This window comes from Chenopodium quinoa, unplaced genomic scaffold, assembly GCF_001683475.1.
Source record: "Chenopodium quinoa cultivar QQ74 unplaced genomic scaffold, ASM168347v1, whole genome shotgun sequence".
Taxonomy (NCBI): Eukaryota; Viridiplantae; Streptophyta; class Magnoliopsida; order Caryophyllales; family Amaranthaceae; genus Chenopodium; species Chenopodium quinoa.
The window spans coordinates 3,234,843-3,250,623 of NW_018744718.1; the positions used below are offsets into that span (position 1 = coordinate 3,234,843).

Genomic DNA, 15,781 nt, shown 5'->3' on the forward strand with positions numbered 1-15,781 from the left:
AATAGTTATGTTAGCATAGACTATCAATGTGACTATTAATTTCGAACAAAAGGAGCTCTTCATTTTAGATTCACTATGTTAGAAGACCGCTTGCTAAATTATCAATTTCCTGTTTAATATTACAGCGTCGTGAATAGGAAGATAATGATCAGCTTACAATCACCTGTCTAAAAGTTTATCACCTCATACAAAGTGATTTTGGTGGTCAAGATTGAGAAGGTTAACACAAAGGCAAACACTCAAGGGAGATCAACACCTTTTCTCTCTATTGTTGTAGTTAACAGAGTAATGTTGCTATATAATATCTGGTAAATTTTCGCCGAAAACACATGAATAATAACCCTTTTTTGAGATACATTCAAGAATCTGCTTGTCCAAACTTTGTATGACAGTGAAGCAAGGCTTTTTATTTTTTGGTGAACAAGAAGGGCGAAGCCCCCAACAAGAAAACCTTTGTTGTATGGTTAGTTAAATCAAATTCCGCCAAAGCAACAATACTTTAAAGGGGTCCGAAAAACGTATATACCATCATTACCCTCTAAAGAAGAAAAGAAAATGCAGTGGTAGATCAGATCATATATACAATCCCCTTTGAAAAAACAATATCAGGGAAGAAGTCATACCCCTATTTCGTTTCCTCCCTTCTGACTAATAACAGGATTTTAATCTTACTGCTTCAAACAGACTTTTATTGTAGCAAAGTATGATCCAAACCTTCAAACTAATGAGCGTAGGCTCATTATGGTCTGCCCCTCCATGACACTGTCAAACCACAAGAATACGACTCATCATTAGCCATATCGATTATGTAATCAGCACATTCAGGAGTAGAGGAGTACATTAACACTTTTCATCAATTTATAACAGAACTAAAAATTAAGATACTTAAGTTCCCAATGCTTACCTCTTAACATAGTAATAACAGAAATCGGCCAAGATGAATGTATGAACCAATTCAGCTACAAGAGCCAACAGTATCCAGATATGTCCTTGTCCTATTAGCATCAGGTGAACACCTCTGGTCTCAATAAGCTGTTTTATCATTTAAAATGCATTTCGTTAGAAAAGAAGACCATTTACCATGTTACGTATTAAGATTCATGTCACGCTAACTAGATGGGCAGCAAAGCGGACACTGTCAGATAAAATAGTTTGTGAAGATGAAATGTCTGCTACGACTTCTTCAAAATCCAAAAAATAAATACTTGTTTAATGGAAACATAACTGATTCCAATTTTAAAGCCTGAATATCTTTTTGAGAGAAGTACATGGTACTGGAAGGAATGCCATACAAAGAATAAGCAGCAAGTGTTGTTCAGATTAATTTCCAAAGGTAATCAGAAAATTTTCAGGAGTCAGGAAGCTAACCTGAATTATCCAATTAGCACATCCCATGAACCTTGAAACGCCCAAGGCAAACACATAATGGGATGTGAAAGGTTCAACCATCTGCAAAATACCAATGAAGAAGTTGTGTCACGTGTCGCATTGCACAGTGCTTCAGATGTTACTCTAATCCTTATGAAGTAATCACAATACAACTGTTGAGCAATTAGGTTTTGATGATTATAAACTAATGATGATTATCTATCTAACGTGTATGGTAAGTTGTGCATAGAAAGAGCAAGTTATGCTTGGAACAGGATACAAGGAACCTGAGTAATGACAGGTATATATGTAAGGAACTTGAGCAATATAAGATAAGCAATAGAGGAACAAGAACAACGATAAGTGTTATGGTTGATAAGCATGATGATGGCTAAGGAACCATGAAGGTAACTATGTAAACATGTGTTTGCATATGTTAGCTTCATAAGGTAAGTATCCTATACATATATAGGTCATGTATGTGTAGGAGTCTTTTAATTTAGTTTAGTTTTCTTTACTGTTTTTATAAATGAAAAAACTAACCTTCTGAGTTACTTTGTTATCCTCAGAAGTTTGCTCAGTTTGTCATCATTAAAAAGGGGCAACTTATTGACCCTTATGAGGTTTTGATGATGATGTTAAGAATTGAGCAAACTTCCATTTAATAAGGATTTTCTAGTGTTGTGATATTTGCAGATTCAGTAAGCGTTTAGCGCTGAAGTAGGAACTGAAACAGAGGAACTTTGGAAGATCCATGAGGATACAAGTAAAGTTAGAAGAAGAGTTCCAAAAATGGAACTTCCAGAAGTTTCTTAACAAGAACTTCGAAACGGGTTGTAACGACCTGGTTCCAGTGGTGTAATGCTGGGGCAAACCCTCAGATCCAGAATATATCAAGACTACAGGATTCCAGAACAAGAGTTTTAGAGAAGCAACATGAAGACAGAGAAATAGAAGTATATTGCTCTAGGATTCATGTAAGTATGTTGGACATAAAAGTCGGTCTGGAACAAGTCTATATAGAACCAAGGTGAACTCCAAACAGTCAATGAAATTAGAGTAACTGACTTGTCAAGGAACTCAGAGACTGTCAGAGTTCAGGAACCTAATAGGAACTTAAGTATGCACGTCGTTAAAATTCGGTTTTAATGATATATATATTTTTCTAATACGTGCATATCTTTTAGGGATTTGGTTTTACTGAATAAAGATATTTATCTTCTAATAAATCCCTTTTGGAAAAAGATAAATTTTGTTTAAAAAGTATTTTTAAACTAAAAGATAAGGTTGGAATAAAATCTGATTTTATGTTAAATTTATCTTATTATTATTGACAGATTATATTCTTAACAAAAAGATATATTTTCGGAAAACTTGTTTTTAGAAAATATCTTTTAAACTTATCTTTTCAGAAAATCTATCTTTTTCAAGATGAAATGAATAATTCGAGTGTACTATAAATATGCTCATATGTATTCATTCAAAGTTGAGGCTGACGAAGTGTAGTGGTCGTGCTTAATGGTTTTATCCTTCACCACGAAGCTAAGTCAGTTCTCCTGGTCAAAGTTCCTATCAGGTTTTGGTTACAGTACGTCCAGTGAGTTCCAAACAGGTCTCGAGTGTCCAACATATTAGTTTTATCTCTTTATTCATAGATATGTATTTAGAGATATTCAATGAGATCTTGTAATGGGAAAAATGGTTTTGAGTGTTTTGTATTTTGGGGTGAGATTGTGAATTCTCTTAAATTCACGTTTGTGATGAGTTTGAAATCTCGTAAAATTCGAGTGGTAGTTAGTCACCCCGAGTGTGTCTTGGGTTGCACCTGAGAGGTGTCTTGGGTCACCTAGGAAGTTAACTGGGTTAAGGGAGAAAAAGGGTCCTGAGAGGTGTCTTAGGTCTGGTAGGAGGTGTCCTATCATATAGTCATGTGTCCGTGGTGGAACTTGCAAAGCAAAGGTCTGTGTAATAGGTTGTACTAGGAGAGTTGCCTATTATAGTGGAATTTGTTTATAAGTCCCAATAGGGCCGAGGTTTTACTTCCAGTTAGGCACTGGATGGTTTCCTCGTAAAACTTGCTTTGTGCTTTAAGTTCCTTTACGTTTTGTTTTTAATTTCCGCATAAGTTCCGCGATTGGAACCTACTACCATTCACCCCCTCTCTTGTAGAAGTTCATCTAATATAACAACAACAATTCTCCATTGAGTACATTCCCAATCATATCTTGCTATAACCAAATTCTTTTATCTTTGAAATCAAACTAAGACTAATCTGTATGTTAACGTTATTACATCAAATGCCATGTAATTTATATGTACAAGAGTACATACTTTTTTTTTATTAAATTAATAAACTATTGCTACTTGCTGCATTACACGAATACACAGCCAGTCTGCCCCTGATACACAACTGTGTAGTAAGGTAAATTGCCAATGTAGTGCTCAAGTGTAAGGTGATTTCTTATCAAAGAGAAATCTGCAGCTCTTTTTACTGCTAACTTATGATCATACTATGAAGCTCTCTACCTAACAATTTCACTAAGAATTACCTTTGAGTTCTGCATCAAACGAAGCTGGGGAAGAACAGCAACAGCTTCAACCGAAATGCAGAATGACCACATCCACCGAATCAACAATGGAAAAGGTCCTATAGGATGTGCTAATAACGCAGCAACACCACAAGGAACTAACTGTACAAAATAAAACCGTAAACATAGATATTATTTATTACTTATGTGCAGAACATACTGCATAGTATAATCTTTGTTCATTCCATGATTAGTTTTATGTACTTTCTGAATAAACACAAATGTTTGATGCTCGTCTCTTATGGGGTCCCATTAAAATATGAAGTATATGATTATAAGTTCTTGAGTAAAATAGTGAATGAATCGTTGAAATATGATAGATGATAAGGAAGTAGTACTAGTTGTCACAAGTTTATGAGTACTGAGAAATACAAACTGGAGAAAGGAAAGGGAAAAAACAAGGCATTATGGCACAACCAAGATGAAGAGACTAAAGATTACCACATAGAGCAGGGGCATATTGTCTAGTTCTTGCAGGTAAGTTGATTTCAACTTGAACCGCATCATATACATCACCCACAAAGTAGCTACAAGGTTCAGAAAATCGAGTACAACATGCACTTGCCCTCGGATTGTAAGGCTGGATAGGAGTCTCACAAATAGATTTATAGCTGTAAGCTCTTGAGTCCTTAATGACAGACCTATAAAAAAAAACAAGCATAAAAAGATTATTACTCCCTCCGTTTTAAAATATTTGCTCCACTTTTCTTTTTCGGCCGTTTTTATATACTTGCTCCACTTCCTTATTTGGAAAGTTTTTACAATATTTAACTAATTTCTCTCACCTATTGGACCCACCACATATTTTCTCTCCTTCAATTCTCTCCACTACTTTTGAATTTTTATAATTTTTTATTCTTCCACTTACCCCACTACTTCCATATATTATTATTTGGATCTTTTACGAAAACGGCTAGTTTGACAAAAGTATTTACCAAAACGGCTAATTATAAAATTTAATTCCCAAACTAGCTAATTTATTAACTTGGAAGGAATTTGTCTGTTTCTTTTTTTCTTTGAATCAGTTTGATTCATTTTTTTTTAATTTTGTTTTTTTGGTTTATTTTTATTTCCTTAAAGATTTTTTTAAGTTGAAAAATTTAAGTAGTATACAAAACTACGAAGAACGTAAACAGTCGCAGACTCGCAGATCCCTAATTTTAATTAAAAAAAATTAAATTAAAAACCCTAATTTTTCATCTTGATCATATCAATCACAAAAATTTGGAATTTCAAGTATTATTGTTCTATCAAGATTACCCCAAATTTATACGACGATAAGGGATTTTAAGGTATTGTTCATCTTTTTCATGTCTATTAAATTAATTGTATTATACTCTTTGTTTATGTCGGCTACTATGAATATTTTTTTTTGTTTTGTTTAATGTGTATGATAAATCAAACTTACATATATTTATTTCTATCTTTATGTGTTAAAAAAAAATAGTTGTATATTTTTTTCTTTTGTTGATTGGAAGTTTGGATCTTTTTTTTTTTGAGTGGTTTTTTATGTTGTGTAACTTTTTTTAAAATTGAGAATTGCTGCATATATATTATGTTGATTGTTATTGTTCAAATTAATGGGACATTTTAAACTATGGCATTAGAATTTTAATAAAACCAACATTAAAAAAAATCTAATTCTTTTTAAATAAAACCAAATAAAAAAAAATAAAGTGAACCGAACGTGGTCAAAGGAATATAAAAAAAAATAATATCCTTTCAATTCAATAACTTTAGCTAGTTTGGGAATTAAATTTTATAATTAGCCGTTTTGGTAAATACTTTTGTCAAAATAGCCATATTGGTAAAAGATCCTTATTATTTTCTCCAATTTCTCCTAAAACTCAGCGCATGGAGAAATGGAGCAAACAGAAAATCTTGCGTGGACCTGGTCCACAATAATATAATTGTGGACCCAAGGTTTATACACACATAACTGATATTATATTCAACATAGTGACCCCTAATTTTAATATAGTAACCTTATTTTCAACATAGTAACCTTTTTTAAAACTTGTGTGACCTTTAATACTATAATGAACTTAAGGTACGACATTATATTGAATAGTGACCTAATTTTAACATAGTGATCATTATTATTCATATTGACCATTGTATAAAAATTTTATTAAAAAAATTAACTTCTTATAATTTTAATAATGTCACACGAACTTTTATTTCAACATGATTACCTTTATTTCAACATAATAACCTTTATATTAATATAATGACCATTCTTTTTTTTTTTTTTTATTAATAAAACAATCATATTGTCTCTAATATTGATGGTTCACAATAAATTAGTGTGAACCAAGTCCATTTAAGAATTTGTACTATGTATTTATGCTCCAAAAATAGCTACTCCATCCAGAAAACCGGAACTAAGGCTATGTTTGGATAACAAAAAATGGAAGGAAAGGAAGGGAAGGGAAAGGGAGGGAGACAAATTAAAGTTCCTTGTTTGGATAATATGTTGGGGGAGGGAAGGGGAGGGGGAGGGAGGGAGGGATCCATTTTCCCTCCTCCTTTAATAAAGACCATCCCTTCAAAATTGGAGAGATTTGGAGGGAAAATGAAGCTCATCATTTCCTTCACTTTCCCTTCCTCATATTTCCCTCCCTTCCATTTCCCTTCTAATTTGTTATCCAAACATTATAGTCACAATTCACAAATGTTCTTCACCAAAAAAAACAATTCACTTGTTAAACTAGAAAACTATTTAGATTTGAGTACTAATACTATTCACTTGTAAAACTAGAAAACTAGTATTTTTGGTGATACAAAAGCAATTTCACATAGGCCATGTTTGGTAATTGGCTTTTTAATGGCTTTTTGGTTAGCTTTTAGCTTTTGGCTTTTTTAGGTGGTCAAACAGCCAAAAAATGTGTTTGGTTATTGGCTTTTTAGTTAGCGAAAAAGCTGGTTTTTAAGCCAAAATGAAAAAGCTGCTTTGGGTAGCTTTTTTGTCTTTTGGCTTGTTGGCCTACAAATTATCTAATAAACAGCCAACAACCAACAATTAATTTACCAAACACTTTTATAAACAGCTAGCTTAAACAACCAATTTCAAAAATCATTATAAACAGCCAAACATTCCAGCTGGTCAAACAAGCCAAGTGAACCAGCCAACCGCCAACAGTCATTTGCCAAACAAGGTCATAATCCATTAATCAAGAAAGCGTAAGTCCAGGGTATAAGCAAACCGAAGATCAATCAGAAATGTTTAATTGATACGAAGTACAATTCAGAACATGTGTTCCAAGTTATAATATGTTTGTTTTGAAAACTAATGATCCATTGTTCTGAAAACTAATGATCCATTGTTCTAACCCAGTAATAATCCAGTTATGTTTTCCCACCTAAACCCATAATGTTTTCTTTGGTGTTTAACCGAGAGGGAAGCTCTAACCACTTCCATTTCCAAGTTATTTGTTTCTATTCCATTTCTTTTCTTATATTCATACCAAACATATACTACTAAATATCAATCAATAAAAAGAGAATGAGTGAGGGATATTTCAAGTGGTAAGAACTCCATCCCTCCCAATTCCAAGAGAGCTTTAAGATCGATTCTCACCGCCCGTCCTTGTAACTTCAACCCAAATTGATTGGAAATTGAAAATAAAAACTTACAGCAAATCAATATATGATCAAATAATAAGCTAATAGAGGGTACTAAATGGGTATTAAAACACACTGTCGATATACTTCCTCTATTCTCTATTAATTGCAACATTATCGATATACATTGGACTAACCTATAAAAATAAAAACATTGACGTACCAGAACAAGTTTTGGAGATGGTGAGCTTGTAAATCAAGAGTAAGATACCAACAGCCTGAGAAGTTTGAGCAGCAACAAAGAAATGGGCATGTTCTTTAACAAATATTTTTAACAAAACAAGCAATACAACCGCAGCAATGGCGCCCATACATAGCTTCTCTTTCAGAGTACGATTTCGAACCCATCTACCAATTTGCTGCACAAATGCTGGTGTTTCGTATTTGAATTTACCCATTTCGAATTTCTATTTTTTTTATAAAAAAAAAACTTGATTTTCTGGACATAATGAGGGAGAAAAACAGAGTGAAACCCAAACAATTGGAATTTCCATTTTTAGAATTTCGTTAATTAATTGAAGGTGTTTATTGAATCATTTTGTACGAGTCTCAGAAAACAAAGAGAGAGAATTCCGGTAACGAGAGGTCCGAAGAACTTTTTTTGGGTTCTGCAATATTATATATCTACATCCAAACCCAATGGGCCTCGCACCAAAAAGTGTGTCTGCATGTTGAGAGCCACGAAGACAATTGATGATGAGAATCGATCATAAAAATTACTTGGAATCGTGAGGAGAGTTCTAACCACTTGATATATCCCTCACGCTTTCATTTGTAGTTTTTTAGATGAACGAGTAACTCATATAGTGCAAATATGTTTAATTTAAGTCAATATTAATAGATTGACTGAATTGTTTTAGCAACTCTAAGGGATTATGATATACGCAATATGCATTGGAATAAAGGGCTATTCAACTATTTGAAATTTATGGACTAAACTTGGTTTCGGTCTTTTTTTTTTTTGACAAAGGATACAAACAGATTACTTACTAATACTAAAACAAATAAAGTTAACCACCGCTTCCCCCGCAATTTGATGAGCACGATGAACACGCTGACGCTCCGCTTTATGTACACAACAATACTGAAATTTTAAGCCTAGTTGTTGAATCTTGCAAATGAGCCAAAGGTAAGCCACATCACCTCGCCCATCCCCCCGTAGAAGAGTAACCAGATTAAAGGAATCAGTAAAGACCGTGACAGAATGCAGCTTTTGATTGAAAGCCCATTGAGTTTTGGTCTTATTTGGCTATTAAAGGACGGAGAGTCATGCTCTTAGGAAACCCTCCTTATAAAAGCAATTTCTAAAGTATATATAAAAAATAATAGTAGCAATTAAAAAAATGTTTAATACAAGGACAAATGTTAATTTTATCACTTGATAAATTACCAACATTAGCAATCATGTTTGTAGCTTGATTTGTCTCTCAAAATCTCAATAAATATCTTGATACTACAATCATCCAACTTAATTAAATGTTTGCTATGAACTTTGATATTCTTAATTGCTAACATTAGCAATCATGTTTGTAGCTTGATTTGACCAAATTCCTCTAATTGAGTTTATAATTAATAGACGATTACCTTTAATATTGTATGTTTATAATTCCTTCTTTAAAACCTCAAAATTTTATTTTCACAAAAAGAGTTGTAACTTTTGTTATGTAAAGCTTGGTATGCCATATTGAAAGTGCGAGCTTCAAAATTTGTCAACTATTATCTCTGATGATAATTCTCGTTGCTCTTAAGCTATTGAACACTAAGCCTCCCGAACAAATCTGATAGAGTTTAATTAATTACTTGGCGGCGATGTAAGTTACAGTTGATAGCTCGAAGTATGTTTGTATTAAAAAAAAAGGAAAATAATTTAAATTATCAAGCTCATAAGAATGCCTAATTGAAGTCAAACTTTGTACAGAGTATTAAACAATTGTACATTTGTACTCTATATGATTACCTTCTTGTCTTTCCTTGTTATAATTTGGATAAAAATGAAGTTATGAGACCATCCACATAAGTTTTTCCCATTGATTTTCAAGGGAGTGGATCATCTTAAAATTTTAAAAACACCTAATGAATGAGAATGATAAGGACAATGACTCATTGTCACGTGATTCACGTCTTAGACATCTTTAATGTTGTTTATACACCAATAATTTAGGGGTCCTCAATTCCTCATCCAACATATTATGCCATATATTTCCGTTGTAGGCCCGAGCTTGACGTGAGGGGACTTCCCTTCCCTACTACTCCGTTATAAAATTGCCTCAACTATCTATCACCCATAAAATAAAAATTTATTAATAAATATAAATAAAAATGCTATCCAAAATGCTAATGTAACACATGACACATAGTCTATCAAGGTCACAACCAATTAAAACATACCACGTAGGCCATATTACATGTTCCAGCCAATAAGACAATGCCATGCTATACTTGCCATTTTTTTTCCATTACTACTTCTATAGTTCTGTAGCCTCTAAATATCTAATCTCTATGTTTCCAAATTTATTATGTTGCAAAATTTAGGGCATGTTCACATTTATTCAATTTTAGTTTAGTTTAGTTCAGTTCAACTCCTAATTTCTCTTTCTCATAAAATATTCATTTCAACTCAGTTCAGTTCAGCTCCAATCAATTCAGTTCAGTTCAGCTCAGTAAATGTGAACGGACCCTTAGTACTTCATATTATTAATCATTCATCATGCATGTTTTTTACTGTAAGGAGACGAGGTTAGTAAGAATTTAAGTATAGGAAATTGTAAGAGATGTGAGACATTAAAAATTTACAGAGTAAGAAAAATTAACTATCGTATTAATTTACATACTCCGTACATGTTTCATAATATTATTTAATGAATAAATATTAACCAATTGGTGTTGGTGTATTGGTGATTGGGGCTATATTTAATAGGGAGGACCCGTGTAGGTCGTGTACGATACCTCGCAATAACAATTGGGAGGAGACTGAAACCTAACCACCCACAACTGATCCCCGAATCCAGATTAGCCCAAAGGGTGAACTCGGTGAAACACCAATTAAAACCTAACCCGAAAAATATAGGGTGTGTTTTATTAACTTGATTTTTACTTATTTGAAGTTACCTAAACTTATTTGAAGTTACTTGAATTTATTAAACCTTATTAAATCTTAATTTAGTTGTAATTTGTACTTGCAACCTCTATCAAACTTATTTTTTTGAACTGAACTTATATGAAATTATTCAAACTTAACTAATTTTCTAGGCATGAATTTACCAAATAAAGGAAAAAAAAAACCTAACCTTATATGGAATACTCTACCCGTTTCGTAATAATTTCAACACTTTCCTTTTATATATGTTTTATAATAATTGCAACATCTCCCTATTTAAAAAGAATTCACTTTTTTTTTGTCGCTAAAAAGAATCCACTTTTACTACCTTCCGTTTCATTTTTCTTGCATCTGGTGTATTATTTATGAAGTATAAAATATTCTGCAAAAAAATATGAAACAAGTTAATATTCTAGTATAAAATATTCTGCAAAAAAATATGAAACAAGTTAATATTCTATTTCTATCTCTTACCAAAATACTAACGCCACTTTATAAATATTTCTCTTTCTTATAAATTTTTATTTTTTTATAAATAAAAAAAAAAATTATCTTTTGATCCCCACCCAATAATTTTCCAAAAACTTTGTGCATATCCTAATGTTACAATCGTTACAGAAAAAGGAGAAAGGGGCAAATATAGTTGAATAAATAAATCATAACTCTTGTCTCCTTTTCATTAGAGTCAAACCAATATCTCTAAATCTCAATACCTCTCTTTTAGAGAGTCTAAACAAGTCTTGGGAGTGATGGGTGACAAAAGAGCAACTCCGACGGCAGTGAAACAACTGTCGCGATGGATTCGAAGCCGATCTGTGAGACAACTTGTAACAATGGCGTCAATTGCAGCATTCATATTCTTGATTTTACTCAAACTTTTCGTCAGAAATTATACTTATTTTTATATTGCTGCTCAACTTGCTCATTCTATTGGGATTTTAGTCTTGATTTACAAACTCACCATCACCAAAACTTGTTCTGGTGATTTCCCCTTTTTATTTTATCCCAATTTATTCAATTTTTGTTATATTATTTCATATTCTTCTTGTTTTTTTTTTTTTTAATTTGATTGGATTGTTTTTGAATTTTGACTTTGTTTTATTAATGTTTTCATGTAATTTGCATACCCCTTTTATTCAATTTAATTTATTTTCCCCTATTCGATTGTAATTTTGTTGTTTGAACAATGATTGTTCTTTTATTTAATTTTATTTTTTCCCTTTCTTTAAAAAAAAAATTAAAAAAATCCACTTTTAATCGTTTTGATTTTCTCGCTTGGCAATGTACGCCTTTGAATTAATAGTTTTGAATCTTATTAAAAGAATTCATAAAAATAGATTAAACTTGTATTGAAACAATGAAACTATAGAGTTTTATTTAGTTTCCTTAAAAAAAAAAAAAGAGTTTTTATTTAGTTTCATCTTCATAATTGTCTGGAACAGAACCCTCCTCACGACTCACGTGTGTGTCAGCGTGTTCATATGAGAAATTTTATATGAAAAAATTAATAAATAAAGTCTACTTTTTTTTAATTGATAGAAAGATTGAATATTCTTTAGGAGTATATTAAATTGAATATTAACACTAACTTTTATCTAAATTTTGTACTTTTATGGCTTTTTGCTTGAATTATAAAGTACATGTGTGACAAAATAGAACCTATATCTGCTGAATTATTATTTTTGGGTTTTAAGTTTGTTGAAAATGGAAGAAAATAGGGTGTTCTTAATGCTCTCCATGTTTCTAGCCGTGGTCTCATGTGGGATCTTGTTTGATTCGTATAAATTCACAATATTTATGCTTATGTGTTTATTGAAAATCCTGTAAAAAGTAAAACAGGATTATAAGAACAGATTCATGACAATGGTCCATTGACAATGCAAAAGATTTGATTGAGAAAACTATCTACATAAATCATGGAGAATAGCATAATTGATGCTAATATGATATGATATTCTATCTACCTAACAATCAACCAGCAGATTACATGATTTTTGTTCATCTATTGTGCTACTGTAAAAAAATAAACGATCCCTGGTTCGTTTTTAGTCTATTAATCATACAATATGCTAGTAATTATGAATTTTAGTAATTAGTATATCGTTGTTGATCTTCACAGGCTTATCAGTAAAGACTCAGGAGCTTACTGCGATATTCTTAACCATAAGGCTCGTGAGTCATTTTACGTTCACACGCGATATTTACATTGCACTTGATTGTATAACCCTGGTATCTACTCTCTGGGTTATATATATGATACGATTTAAGTTGAAGAACACCTACTTGAAAGAGCTTGACAACATGCCTTTATATTATGTGGTAAGCACCCAATTTTATTTCCTATTCAAATTTAGATCATAAGTAACACATGTCCACGATATGTTTAAGTCTATGAAAATTGGTGTAGATTGAGGCATCTATTATTTTGGATTGGATTGCTATATTTTATGGAGTATGCAAAGAATAGTGACGCGTTGCTTTTGCTGTTTTGCAGCTGGTGCCTTGTTTTATTATTGCTGTTATAGGCAATCCTGGATCTGGAATCATCGGGGTGTTATATATGTTTAGTAAGACGATTGAAGCCATTTCAGTGCTTCCTCAGCTGCGCTTAATACAAAATGCTAAGGTGCTGTAACACTAGCTTTAATTTGATACTTAGCAAAAGTGTTACTATCTCTTTTTCATGAATATGCTCATTTCATTCTTGGGTAGTTTGGTTCTTTGGTTAAGTCATTTCATGCTTCATTCGGAATAGGCTCATACAGTCTTAGCTCGATTTAGGGGCCATCTATTGAAGTCAGTCTGGTAAAGCTGATGTTTGGCTTGGGAGCTGATAAACTGGTTGGATTCAAGTAAAACGATATTCCATAGTCCATATTAAACAAAGTGTAGTAACTTACTTTCACAATGACACATACACTGATACACATGCTTAAACTTGTATCAGGAGCTACTTCATACTTGTTGATAACTTCCATTTGATTCTTCCCAGATGATTTTTCCTCTATCTTCTTTGGAAGAATTATGTAATCACTAATCTTGGTCGAGCTGGATTTCTAAAGTCTTTTCCCTTTGTGATGCAGGTGGTTGAACCCTTTACTGCGCATTACGTCTTTGCCCTAGGTGTTGCAAGATTCTTCTCATGTGCAAACTGGATATACATGGTTAGTATACAACATACGTACTGTCTCAACTCTCAAGTGTTGTAATCTTTCATTTGTTTTCACAAGATTGTTTATGTGCATCTACATCATGACTTTAAATTTGTATGAAAGTTTAATTAGCTGAGTCGGAGTTTCTTAACAAAGAGTGGAAGCATAGATGAAGGATTGATTGAATACACAAATGACTTTGAATCTTGTGATAGTGCCAATTTTACCATACATGATGCTCCCTTGGCAGATGGCATGTATGCTAGTATGCTAATTCTTCCTACTCTCACTTTCTATTATCTTTGATCCAATCAGGATGAATCCTCACCTCTGGATTTTGAGAGGAACATAATTCAAATTTCTAAAATATAGAGTTAGGTTGCAAACTAGTGTGCGTTACAAACGCACATCTAGATGCAGAACAGTCACTATTCTTCCTCCCACGTCCCACCTATGGCGTTCTATCATCAAGATAAATGTAGTGTTTTAGAATGAATGAAAAGATAGTTGTTTATTTGTGTATTTTTGTATTGTAATCCATGTTACAGATTTGCCTGAGATAGCTTGACTTACTGCTAAATTTGCAACTACATACAGATTATTGACACCAAAGGAGCAATATTGACTGGAATAGGGAGAGGACAACTTTATCTGATTGTAATTCTTCTTGCTGAGGTGGTTCAAACTTTCATCTTGACAGATTTCTGCTATTACTACATTAAGAGGTACATCTATTTCTGAACACACTTATGTCGCTTAGCTGGTCTAATGTAATGTTACATCCAACAGCATATATTTGTGACATTAGTAGTTCAAATTACACTAAACTCCAGCATAGTGCTTTTTTTTTAGAAATTAATCTATAGTATGTTGCAGAAAACACTACAAATTAACCACATTGTCTTTTTACTCATTTAGACATACTTTCCTAGCTACTACAGGATGAGGTTTATTAAAATTTCTAGCAATTTTGGTTATCCATACTTTGCATTAGCTACAAAATACAGATTCTAATATGGAAAACGTTTTGCAGTGTAATGGAGGGACAAAGCATGATGCGTCTGCCTTCAATGGTCTGAGCCCGGGATAAGTGTTTGGGAGCTGCAGCCATAATTTACTCATGAAGATGGTTAAGTTAGTGAAATGCTTGCCTTCTGCCCATCTTTACATATCGACAAATGGACCCTTGTATTTTAGGAAGAATGAGCATCCAATTTGTGTAAAGTACTCTACATGAGTAGTACATGTGAAGAATTAGGGTAATTGAGGTTCATTATCGGCTGGAAGCAGCCCTGCATATTAGAAATAAAAGTGCACTTCTGATTTATCGTTTGGTATATAGTCTACTCTGATTACTCCTCCTTGCTCTCTATAAGAATTAAGTCTATCAGATGCATTTATCCTTGCAGTAATCTTGATTTAAACAGGACTCAAGTATGATTGTGTTTTGTGTGTTACTAGACTAACGAGTAACAAGTCTGCAGCGTTCAGCCCCTTAATTCTGGTTCTTCTGTGTATAGGATACACTGATGTAGTTTGATTACTACCTTAGAGAACCCAAATAGCTTAGACCTTGATCCTCCAAGCTCATAACATTTTCTCGGGTTACTTTGATTTTGGTGTGAATTTGGTAAGATCGGATAAGTTTTTGACACCCCTACTCGTGTCTGTTATACCCATATTTGACATAGTGCCGAACACACGTAATATGTGTTTGCTATGTGAGTTCTTTTTAGCATGACTTATAAGTAAAATCCAAGCTATTGACCCCAAAATAGCTAGTACCTAAAATTCATAAATAGTTGATTAACAAAATGTACCTAGCATTCATAAACTGGAAATGGATAAGTTGGCGGTGTAGCAGCTTCATAACATTATTTGCAGGTAGAAGTGGTTCAAGTTCCATTAGTCTATCAACCATACCATAATTGCATCACCCTACGAGTATTAAA

At 32.7% G+C, this 15,781-nt stretch overlaps 2 protein-coding genes across 3 annotated transcripts; one reads left to right on the plus strand and one right to left on the minus strand.

Moving 5' to 3' along the window:
- Positions 1–139: 139 nt before the first annotated feature.
- On the minus strand, positions 140–8,177 carry LOC110703429 (putative ER lumen protein-retaining receptor C28H8.4). 2 transcript variants are annotated; one of them, XM_021881237.1, is made up of 6 exons: positions 7,744–8,177; positions 4,398–4,597; positions 3,918–4,058; positions 1,369–1,449; positions 905–1,032; positions 140–762 (listed from the first exon to the last, which is right to left on the minus strand). In XM_021881237.1, exons 1-6 carry the CDS (start codon positions 7,976–7,978, stop codon positions 717–719), a joined length of 831 nt encoding a protein of 276 aa, XP_021736929.1. In that variant the 5' UTR covers positions 7,979–8,177; the 3' UTR covers positions 140–716. The 2 variants fall into 2 exon arrangements, with proteins under 2 accessions (XP_021736929.1, XP_021736930.1); XM_021881238.1 differs by lacking the exon at positions 3,918–4,058.
- Positions 8,178–11,256: 3,079 nt separating this feature from the next.
- LOC110703430 (putative ER lumen protein-retaining receptor C28H8.4) lies at positions 11,257–15,168 on the plus strand. The gene is made up of 6 exons (XM_021881239.1): positions 11,257–11,658; positions 12,797–12,996; positions 13,172–13,303; positions 13,761–13,841; positions 14,427–14,554; positions 14,863–15,168. Exons 1-6 carry the CDS (start codon positions 11,427–11,429, stop codon positions 14,906–14,908), a joined length of 819 nt encoding a protein of 272 aa, XP_021736931.1. The 5' UTR covers positions 11,257–11,426; the 3' UTR covers positions 14,909–15,168.
- Positions 15,169–15,781: the final 613 nt, after the last annotated feature.